Source organism: Indicator indicator, chromosome 29 (assembly GCF_027791375.1).
Source record: "Indicator indicator isolate 239-I01 chromosome 29, UM_Iind_1.1, whole genome shotgun sequence".
Classification (NCBI taxonomy): Eukaryota; Metazoa; Chordata; class Aves; order Piciformes; family Indicatoridae; genus Indicator; species Indicator indicator.
The window spans coordinates 10546574-10558709 of NC_072038.1; the positions used below are offsets into that span (position 1 = coordinate 10546574).

At 39.7% G+C, this 12136-nt stretch overlaps 1 protein-coding gene across 2 annotated transcripts in view; it reads right to left on the reverse strand.

The window, feature by feature from the left end:
* The window catches only part of HELZ (helicase with zinc finger), a 69707-nt gene that overhangs the window by 33865 nt on the left and 23706 nt on the right, over positions 1-12136 (reverse strand). Inside the window, exons 12-14 of one of the 2 annotated variants that reach the window (XM_054394028.1) lie at positions 8726-8856; positions 6143-6322; positions 5511-5612 (exon numbers count right to left, since the gene is read on the reverse strand). In XM_054394028.1, coding sequence (XP_054250003.1) covers positions 5511-5612; positions 6143-6322; positions 8726-8856 — 413 coding nt within the window. Of the gene's footprint in view, positions 1-5510; positions 5616-6142; positions 6323-8725; positions 8857-12136 lie in introns of both variants that reach the window. The other variant, XM_054394029.1, reaches the window with a different exon arrangement.

Here is a 12136-nt window from a genome sequence, read left to right on the forward strand (position 1 = left end):
GTAACTCAGCTAAGGCTGGGTTCAGTGCAGGAGCACACAGCACACTCCTGAGTCACCCTCAGAATAAGAACCTTCTAAGGGAACCTCGACGTATTTATTACCACCCAACAAACTGATAAGATTCCTTTGATAAACTGTTATTAAATCTATGTAACAACATAAAGTTGTGGTCCACTAGCCAGAACAAGGTGGTAGGAGTAAGAAACCCCCTGCTCTGTCCATCCCAGCCATTCAGTCAGCTTCCATAGGATTCCATGGGATTCCACAAGAACCTACAGGAAAGCCAGAGAGGGACTTCTCATAAGGGTGTCTAGCAACAGGACTAGGGGGAATGGTTTGAAGCTGAAGGGGAGTATGTTATAGACTGGATCTGAGGAAGAAATTCTTCAGTATGAGGATGGCGAGACTCTGGAACAGGTTGCCCAGGGAGGCTGCGGATGCCTCCTCCCTGGGGGTGTTCAAGGGCAGATTGGATCAGCCCTTGGGCAACCAAGTCCAGTTGAGAGGCATTTCTGTCTATGGCAGCAGGGTTGGAAAGGATGATCTCTGAGGTCCCTTCCAACCTAAGCCATTATATGATTCAGTTTCTGAACCTTAGCTGGGGGCAATACTTCCCCCACCAGCTCACAGGAGCACTGTGAGGATTAATGAGTTTATTGTGAGTTTATGTTTGTAAAGCACTTTGAGATTCTTGGATGAAAGGTGCTATTGAAATGTAAAATATTATGGTTATTAGACATTATTATACCATGCACTGTCTTTTATTACAAAAATTCAGCTATGGGTGACTCACAGATTGGCTGACAGCATTTCAAACTGCATTGCTGCTTACCCAGTAATTTCTTTTATTTTGATGTGAGATCAAAAAGGTATCCCAGAGCTATTATTCACCACTGGCATAAAAACACCTGACAGATGTGACTACTTCGAAAATATCGTGATAGAAGTAAGTCACATTGGACAAGCAATTGCTTTCTCAGGTGAAATTTAGGATAATTAAATCTCCTCTAATTTCATCACTAGGGTGAAGGTTTTTTTTCTTAGAGGAGCACATTACAAAAATGGGGTTTACCAGTTTAACGTTAATTGTAACGTTTCACCCTGCTTGTAACATACCCTTAACTACTGACTAAACAAGTGACTAACCTTCTTTAACCTTAACACCTGCATGAGCAAAGTACCTGAGCTGCTAATCCAAACATTCATTAGTACTTGCAACACATCCTGTTGAAAAGCTTGAGGAGGGCAGATTTACACTGGATACTAGGAAGAGATTCTTTCCAGTAAGGGTGGTGAGGCACTGGAACAGGTTGCCCAGAGAGGCTGTGGCTGCCCCCTCCCTGGAGGGGTTCAAGGCCAGGTTGGATGAGGCCTTTAGCAACCTGGGCTGGTGGGAGGTATCCCTGCCCATGGCTGGGGGGCTGGAAATAGATGATCTTTAACGTCCTATTAGCGTGCAGCTGATGAGTCAAAACTGCAGCTCCAACCCTAGCTCACATGAGAGCCTACTTTCTCACATCAAGACCTTAATTCTCGAGAAATTCAAACCTTGAAAGCTACCCAAACCACAGGCATCGAAATTACAACCAAATACACAGAGAACCACATTGAAATGGAAATCCCAGAAGATTACAGATTAAGGATTCACTCTTCTGCAAACAAAAGCACTGAATCCATCCACTCTGCTTATCTATGCTGGGTTGATATTTACAGAATCTGCATTTGAATGTGGAAATTTACCCCACCTTTAGTCCTAAATGTGGCACCTGGATGTCTACACCAAAAGCCCTCATTTCTGTGGACCCGTAGCCAATGAGCTACAGAATGGAACAAACTGTCAGCTAACAACTCTGTGTCTTCTTTGACTTTCCAGGCACTATGCCAAAAAAAAAATTTGCCCAAATATTTTTATTTCATTTTAGTCACATTGAGTATTTCCTAACCTTTCATGTTTTGCTTCCATTGATAAAGCTCTATCAAAGTATCAGTTTTGTACAGTGGACACCTTTAAGGCTGGGATTGCTCCTAAATCACTTCTAAAAGTTAATAAAGGGCAAGTCTAGAGTCAGAACTTCTGAGAGAGGATAACCAGAGTTTCATTTGCACTCCTGTCCTACAAAAGCAGCTTCTGCTTCTCATGACTCCTTACGACAGAGTGAATAGGGACTAAATTTAAATTCTTCAAAACTTCTTTTCCCTGTTTTGAACTGACAAACACCAGCTCCTCCTAGTTCTTCATAAAAAGAACCTGGATTCTCCTTCAGGCTGTGCTCCAAAGAACTCTTCTTGGACAAACTCCATTCCCAACTCCTCAGATTTCATGCAGTTATTTCTCACTTGAAATCCCTCTAGCAAAGAGAACACAGAAGCTTAGAGGAAAAACAACCTAGCAATCAAATTTCATCTTTCTGTTAAAAGACTATTAAAAAAAACCCCAAAACTCTAAGCAGTCCCAAGAAGTCTGAAGAAAACTTTAAAAGCACCTGATTTCCCTCTTCCATTTCTTTTGATCCACCTCCAAAGCGATGCTCATTCTCACAAACAAGTATTTTCCCTGAGATGCAGAAAACATGTGAAGAACCTCTCTTACAACCTGAAAGTTCACTTTTTTAATCCATCTTCCTTTGAGGGTACCATAAGACTATACCACAAGAAAAAAAAAATTGGCTAAAGAGGCCTTTATTGTACAAATCAATACTTGATAAGATAAATTAATGCCATTTTCTGTGCACAAATTTCAGTCCAGGCAATTTGGAAAAACGGGCAATGGTCCTTCAAAACCTGTTGGGTTTTTGGGTTGGAGGGGTTAATTAAAACTCCTGTTTGCTCCAACTGATTAATTTTTATAGTCTGGGTATCTCCTGAAGCCAGCAGCCACACATTAAAGCTGCCTGGTTTCAGGCTGCACATAGCACTTCCGCATTTATGTTATGATCAAGATGATTCAGCTGAGATATTTTCAACAGAATCAGCTTTCTGACACTGCTGAACTGATAGTCAGTGATGACATGTTTAGGCATAGATAGAAATATTAAAAATACAGCTAAAAGCATAATCCCTCCCTTTCCTTCTCCTGTAGTATTACATACAAAAATCAGCTTTATGGATGCAGCTACATTAGAAATATGCAAGTAAAATAACAGCTGCAATAAACAGTAGATACCTCAACCACTGTGTGCCCAGAAACAGAGAAGGTGCTGCTGCTTCCAGGGTTTCAGGAGATGGTGATAATCTGAGGTACCTAGCTGCAGTGCTACCTCAGCAGCCTTCCAGCTGCTGGAGAGACAGGTTCACATTCACAGAGTAAAAGGGTAAAAAATTTGGAGCCAATTAATTTCTTACAGCTCTGACTCACCAGCTTAAGGTGCCTCATTCTTCACACTTAAAATCAATCATCAGCACCTAACAGAAGGACTTAATCAAAAGCTCTTCCTAACTGCAGGTTAGGGTTAGGTTTCTGTCTACCAGAAACACTTCTGCACTAATTTACTTAAGCCTAGTAAGTTTGCTTCAGTGTCAAGTTCCTTCAGTAAGAGTGAGGGCTTGGAGTATGCCCCTAATACAGTTGAATTATCTCATCAAGCCCCGTGGCATTTATTTTTTTCTGGGTACAAATTTGTTTTATGGGCATCAGGACAATGAGGATTTGGCCTTCAGGCTTCACTGATATTTTATTTAGGTGCGGACTCAACATAAATTCTCACTGTTCATTCTGACTTTGCATTTTCCAAAGGGCACAGAAAGTTGTTTTGTTAGGGGGAAAAAATGAATCTATAACATGGTATTTAAACAAAAAAATTCCAACCTCTCAGCTCCAAACTTTTGTGTGGTATCATTGACAGAAGAATTTATTTAGTCTACAGCTTACAGAAATTTATGGAAATATTTACACAGTTCTCAGCAGGCCAATGACATCCTGGGCTGCATCAAAAGAAGTGTGGCCTGCAGATCAAGAGAGGTAATTCTGCCACTTTCCCCTGCTCTGGTGAGACCTCACGTGGAGTACTGTGTCCAGCTCTGGAGCCCTCAACACAGTAAGGATATGGACCTGATGGAGCAGGTAGAGAGGAGGACCACGAAGATGATCAGAGGGCTGGGACACCTCTGCTATGAGGACAGGCTGAGGGAGCTGTGATTTCTCAGCCCGGAGAAAAGAAGGCTCCAGGGAGACCTAATAGCAGTCTCCCAGTACCTGAAAGGGGCCTACAAGAAGGCTGCACAGGAACTGTTTCCAAAGACCTGTAAGGGTAGGACAAGGGGCAATAGTTTGAAATTAGAGGAGATTTAGATTGGATGCTAGGAACGAGTTCTTTAGCCTAAGGGTGATGGAACAGTAGAGCAGATTGCCCAGGTTGGTGGTTGAGGCTCCATCCCTGGAGATCTTCAAGGTCAGGCTCGACAAGGCTCTGAGCAACCTGATCTATGGAGGATGTCCCTGCTGACTGCAGCGGGGTTGGGCTAGATGACCTTTGGAGGTCCCTTCCAACCCAAACCATTTTATGATTCTATCACAAAGTGCTTTACAAATCACCTTAAGACAATCTGGGTTAAAATACAGCCAGATCAAAGGGGACTTTTCAAAGATAAGCTGCCTTCTTTTTCTTGGCCAGATCTTCAGTGTCTGTAAAATGTCACATGGCAACTAAAGCCAGCAAACCCAAGAGAATTTACACCTGTTGTAAATCTAGCCCTTTCACATAACTTCATTGGCTTCACTGACATTGCATAAAATATAAAGTCCAGGATGGCTTTTAATAGATACCAAGTAAACAGAGAGTCATTTTCTTAGTAATATAATGAACTCACTCTCTGACATTCAGAAAATGATGCCCATAATTTCAATAAATATATACCCAGCTGGCAGCATACAGAATATATTGTGATTATGGGTTTCTGCCCATAAATAAATCCTCCTTAACTGTTTCTATGCAACTTTATCCTCCTTGCTCTTAAAGCTTCTACCTCTTCTGCATTTTTTCCTTAACTGCTTTCCCCCAAATACCCATGGTAAGCACATTTAACCACATATACATTGACTTCAAACTGGCTTAACAGAAGAGGCCAAACTACTTGCACATGATTCTCTAAATATGTAGCTCCTATGACATCGAAATTATGCTTCGAAAGAGCCTCAGTTGGGTAGCCCCAGTGTCCAAATTATCATTGTGAGTCAAAACATTCTGGAATTAAAATACAGTTCAAGTTCGTTTTATTTTATCATAGTAGCTTTTAGAGGAGCATACCAAAAGTTTGCTCATTAGGAAAGACACACTGATCAATAGAATAAGAAAAGCTTAAAAAAGGATGTCTTTCGTTTTATTATACAAATGACCCCAAATTATGTCAACAACGTTTCACATTCCTTTTAGTTTCTGTATTTAAAAGCACTGCTGGTAATGCCAATATGCTTTTATGTTTTAAAAGTTCTTTAGCCTTTTTTTTTTTTTTAAATAGACACCTTTTCTTAAGAATAGTATTTCATAGATACATAATAAGCCTTAAAAAAATACCTGAGAGGTCTTGCCTGGGGATTGCCTGCTTCTACATATGGATGTAAATAATCCTTTATGTAGAGATCAGCAGCACTATTAGAATGGGTGCAAATGAGAATCCTGCTGGAATAAATGGTGCAAATAAAAAAGCAATGAAGAAACATAAAACAATTCAAAGCAGTAGAATACAAAAAAAAGGAAACAGTGGCCATCTTCCTGCACATTTCTGTTAATGAAACTAGTCACTAACCTAGCAAATTTTGCATGATTTGGCTCTTTAATTCAAATCCTTCAGTTACGAAAAGATTTAAAGTTCAAACAGGTTTTCAAGAATATTGTGATTATTAACCTAGACTTGATTTTAAGTAAGGAACAGCTTTGATTATCTAGCACACTACAAATCTTTCCATGTCAAGCAAATCACAGTCATTCTACATACTGTCGCTTGTAATTACTTTTGTTCTAACTGGAAAACACAGGCTAAGACTAGAGAATTACTTTATCATTCAAAACAATGACATATGGCTTGGGGTTTGGTTTGTTTTTAGGCTGGATGGAAATTCTCTATTTCTACCTTTTCCTTGAATTTAGGTTAAAAATTACATCATCTCTGCTAATCAAGCATCACTCTATTTAGTGCCCCATCTCACCTTGTATCCTGCTGTTGGAGTATGTGCTTGACTGCCTGAGCCAGAGTGAAGGTTTTTCCTGTCCCATAGGGACCGATGATAAGAACAGGAGGCAGTTGTATGGAAAGTGGAGTAGTGATAGCCAGAACAGCCTCTTTCTGCTTTGCGTTTAGTCGAGGGTCCAACTGCTCATCCCATTGTCTGCACAAAAGGAGGTAACAGAGGTTAAAATCAGAAGCCATGACAATCCATAGTCAGTCAGAAGTGAAAGGAGGCAAGATTTCAAAAGCTTTCAAGAAATTAAAGAGCCTCTAGGCTACTTTATTGACTGTACCATTCTAAGCATGCTGAAAGAAAGCAACAAATCCAGCAAAGCAACCACAAGCTCTAATCACAAAAAATTTGTAATATTTGCAATAAATTAGTTGGTTTTTTTCTCCAGAAGGAATCTAACTACTTCTCAATTTACATTATCTCACTTAACAATAATTAACCTGCCCTACACACATTTTAAAGGGGGTATGCGCTGCACCATCACCTGATAACAAAAGCAAGCAGACATAAAATGATTTTGTACTCTTACTATGCAAACTCTAACATTAGTCATGTTTCTTCCCTGCAGTATTTACATTGTCAACTTGAAAAGTCAACATTAACACAACCCCAGGGCTTGGTAAAAGTTATCTATGAGGAAATTAAAAAGCAACTAAAAAAAACTGGCTCCCAATTAACTACAAACTTCTCTTTAAATTATTTTGGGCCATCATTAAGGCACACACCTTTAATGGGAAAGGAGTCTATTAGAAAGGATTTTTGCTGATACCAGCTATTCACAAAATTCCAATGAGCATAAGAGGTTAAGGATCTGTAGACACAATTTTTAATATTCTCACTGACAGATTTAAAAGTAGACATGCATAGTAAAAACCACCTGTTGCTGCTGCACATATGGCCATACTTTAGTAACATGATCTGCATTGGTACAAGCTTCTTGCAGACTGGGGAAGTTAGTAGTAGTTAGCAACTGAGAGTAAACTAAGAGGGAATTAACTGAACTCCTAACTTTCAAGACATTTATGAACAAGAAGCTGGCAGGAGGTAAGAAGTATCAGAAAGTAACAGGGATGTAAAACAAAAATAGAAGGAAAAGGAGGAAAGACAGTTTTGAGGCAGTCAGAAGTACTGATTCTCAAGGTAGGGCAAACCAAGCCACCAGATGGAGAAAAACATGCTTGTTACACTGACTTAAACTGAGCTACAACCATTACATACATCATTTATGTCTATTAAAAAAAAATCTAAAACACTATGGAAATAAATTCCATCAACTAAAACAATATGTAAATTTCTGTAAATACACATTTTCTGACTTAAACCAGAGAAGATCAAGTTCTAGCTTGCTTGACTTACCTTCTTTTTATTGAAATCACTGCCTGCTTTCAAACTATTCTTAAACAGTACTTCCTTGTAAGATTTACTCAGAACTTAACAGACTGTCCTGACCTCCATTAGCTTTGAGGTGTAACTCTACACAAAACCTACTCCCTTTTTTTTGCTCATACTGTCAAAGCTTTGGTGCACGCAGCAATCGTTCTCACCCAGAATACTGCTCCCACCCTTTCTCCTCTCTGTTCTTCCTACACTTTCAAAAACAAACTAAAACTTGTCAAGTAATTTCAGTTACATTATCTTGCTGTCTCAAGTTTCTGGCCAGATCTCTTTCCTTTTAATCCTTGAGCTATCTTCTGATTTGTACTGCATCACAATAACACTCTTAATTCTCACCTCCAAGACACCACACGACTCCTCACATGCTGCCCAGGCTATCAGTTCCACATAGCTCTCATTTCCCTGGTTTCTAAGTACAGAAACCTCATACCTCTTTCATCCCTCCGTGTGCACCAAGAATATTGACCATATTCCCTGAGCTGTAACACAGCCTCACATTTCTCCTCCCCAAGTCTCCTCTTCAAGACAAACTATTTTCACTGCATTAGCCTTAAGTCTCCTCAGAAGTATTTCTAAAACAGAGGTTTATCATTTTGTAAAGGAACCTGGAAGACATGTAGGCAAAGAATCTCAGGACTGCCTGCAAGTGCAACGCTGGTCCTTCCAAGACTCCATCTCACACTTTTCCTAGTCATCCCCAACAGTTGTTATGTCCAAATCTGAGCTCACTGCATCAAACTCAAGAAGTGCTAATGGATGGCTCCTTGCGAACGGGAGTCTGCACACTTGAGATCCTGCAACAACAAACTCCTTGTAACTGGTATTTGCATTCCTACCATGCATATTTTCAGTGAGGAACAGCGGGCCAGTAAACAACAATAGCAGGCTTGTTTTCTACAGCTACAACACAACTGCAATGCTTATAAAACCATGGCTCCACTGCAGGGAAAAGCAATCGACAGATTTGAGTCCTCAGAGGATCACTTTTCTTATTTTATTTAGAACAGTTACACTCCCTTCTCTGAACCACCCTCACCACTAATGAAGAGCAAGGCATGTTTCTTGTTCTAGGGTTGATTCCAGCCATCTGTTATGAGAACTTCAGTACTGCATTACCACACAATCTTTAATATTCAAGTGTTTGTATTCTTGTACCTGTTGGGACTCCAGGGTATGGTGGGAGTCATGCTGACATCTGGAAACAAAATACTGTTGTCCTTAATCCTGTCCAAGGCATAATGCATTTCACAGAGGGGTAAGCGATTTAACTGGAACTGAAGTTCAACCTGCAGTACAAAATGAATGAATAAATGAAGAGGTGAATCAAAAATGATTCATTTAGACTCTTTAGACTTCACTGCATGATACATTTTTATCTTCCTGCAAACTACAGATTCTCGGAAGATAACAGCAAATGTCATTCAACCAAAAGATTTGTGATAAAATTAACTTGCTCTTTTTTTTTTTTTTAAATTTTGAAGCACAGATAAATGCAGCATTTTCTCTAATGTAATTTTGTTGTTTGACTTATAAGATTAGATTCCACTGTATTTTCAGGGAAAAATAAAATAAAAAGGAAGACATTCTTGGAATTACTTTTTTAATACAAAAAACACTCCTGAAAAATATTATTGTCCCAAAGTATTTTTTTTTCTTCACAAATATAAGCTTCCATGCCTTATTGTAAGAACCTTGAGAAAGTGACAGGCCAGAAATTTTTATGGATCAACAGATGAGGACAGGATATGAGGACAGGCTGAGGGAGCTGGGGTTGTTCAGCCTAGAGAAGAGAAGTCTCTGGGGGAACCTTAGAGCTGCCTTCCAATACCTGAAGGAATCCTACAGGAAGACTGGAGAAGAAATCTTGATAAGGGTGTCTAGCAACAGGACAAGGGGGAATGGTTTGAAGCTTGAGGGAGAGTAGGATTAGACTGGATCTTAGGAAGAAGTTCTTCAGTATGAGGGTGGTGAGACTCTGGAATAGGCTGCCCAGGGAGGTTGTGGATGCCTCCTCCCTCAGGATGTTCAAGGCCAGGTTGGATGAGGCCTTGAGCAGCTGTGTCTTAGTTGAGAGGTATCCCTGCCATCAGCAGGGAGGTTGGAGTACATGACCTCTGAGGTCCCTTCCAACCTAAGCCATTCTATGACATAAATCAGATGTGTGACCAGCAGAGATAAACCCCAAACATTATTTACTTCTAGTCAAGCATTCTGGAATAATATAAATTGTCATTTATGGTCAATTATTTGGACTCTCCAAAAGTTAATTTCTAACAATTAGTTGCTTATCAATGCATTCAGGTTTTTGTTCTCTCAATTACTTGTGGTTTAATGGTAGTAAATAAAAGATAATGCCAACAGGATTGTAGTACAAGGCCAGAAACAACACTCAGAGCACATTAACATCTCTGATTAAATTCAGAGCTGAACAATGGGTAGTGAAATTAGTTTCTATGTACATATACTAAAGGAGCAAAGAGAAAAATACAGTCCTCATTGGAACATGAGATAAAAGCAGCTCGTGGGGAAACAATTCATAAAAACATTCACACAGATTATCACTTACACATATTTAAATTTGCAATTACTAATCTCTCCAAAAACAATTTAATCTGATCAGAGCACTGTGCCAAAGAATTTAACAACCAACACAGAAGCCTTGATATGGAATTTGACACACATTTGCACTAACATAAAACAGCATAAAAAGCCCCAAAGCTGAAGAAATGAAGTTACTGATGTACATCTTTAGGTTTTTTTCTAAACTCTCTATCACTAAATATTTCTGTAATTACTGTGCTGCAACTCTAATGAGCATTTGTGATTAAAGAAGTACCTTTCTGAGGCTCTTGCTCACCTCGTACTTTGCTGAGATGGTGGCTCAAGGAGGGGAAGAACTAATTTGTTTCCTCCCTAGAGTAGCATCCTAAAGTTGCATCCCAAGTGGATTCAACCTGTTTATGTGCCAGTTTTTATCCCCCCTAAGTTGGTATTTTCCATAAAAAAAGCAGGAATTTTGGGGTAAGAGGGGAAGAGCACAGTTAAAGGTAAAACAAGAGATGCCAGAGACATCAGGGGAGATTTACACTGGCCTTTAGGATGAAGTTCTTGACTTTGAGTGGAGTAGGTAACAGCTAAGGTCTCTTCCAACCTAAGCCCTTCTGTGAGGGTGCTGAGATACTGGAATGGGTCATCTCGAGACACTGTGGATACCTCATCCCTAGAAGGTTTAAGGCCAGGCTGGATGAGGCCCCCTGAGCAACCTGGTCCGGTGGGAGGTGTCCCAGATGTCACCCCAGAGAAATGCCACAGAGGTGACACTGTCATTCTAAATGTACCCACGTGCCCAAAGTAAAAATCTGCTCTCAGATCTATTAATTTTCTCCTCTAGACCTCACTGATTCTGTTAGGCAGTCTGTTATTACTCAATCACACTTTAATCTCATTATAATTACTGCTACCAACCAGAAAGTTCAAACACAAAGTAATACCAGAATATTCTTCTGTAATTATCTTTTCTGACAATTAATAGCAAGACTTTAAGAAGTCTTTGTCAGCTAAAAAAATAACCACTAAAACAAAGGTTAGAAAAGCAGGCAGTCACTTCTCTAAACACAACAGGCCTCATTCAAAGCCCTATCAGTGTCTCTTATGAACTTTCTCCTCTATGCAGGAATAATTTAGCCTTCCAGATTTAACTACTTGTTGGATCTGACACTCCTTTACCAGCTCACAAAGTCACTTCCCAACACAGCATCACATCTGAAAACCCTCTTGTGCCCCAGTCATGTTTACTACTTGAAGATCATCTCCTTCATGAGGATTTGCAAAACACAGCTCTTAGCATTTCATTTTTTTCCTAGTACATTTAAATATTGTGTTGTTCGTATTATTATCTAACAGGTAAAATCAACATGAGCTTTGCTGTAAAAAAACAATGTTTGCTTGCATCAACGCAGAATGCACCATTAACTTTGGGCCTCCACAGATATAAAGACATGAAATATTCATCCTGGCTATCACATTTTACAGCAGGATGTATAACCACAACCCTGAAGAAAAGGGCAGTAACAAATCTGTTACAGCTTTGAGCATGAAGTTCACCAAAGTGATTGGAACTCTCAGGAAAATTTATTTTTAAATAGGATACATGAACATTCAAGAATTCTTTTCCCTACTGTTCTGTCTATCCACTACCTTAGTAAATACCCTGGTCTTCAAAAGCTATGTGGTTTAGCACTTGTAAGGAATGACAGCACCAGATCATCCTGCCCAGGAAAGAAATGTCCAGGTAGCAAGAGTTAGCAAGATACTCAGTGGGTTTGGGACCCGAGGGGAGAGGGTGTGTAGAGCTGGTGGAAGAAAGCCCAGGAACCACACACAATCACTTATCTGCAGAAAATAAGATAAAAGTTTCCTTTGTAAGTTTATACAGAGAGGGCTTAAGACTCTCAAGAGTCCAGAGACATAAAAACAATGTCCAAGACAACTTGCAAATCACACTTCCAAAGCAATGAGGTAATGCAAGTAAAAATCTGCAAGCAATGCCTAATCATTTAGAAGAAT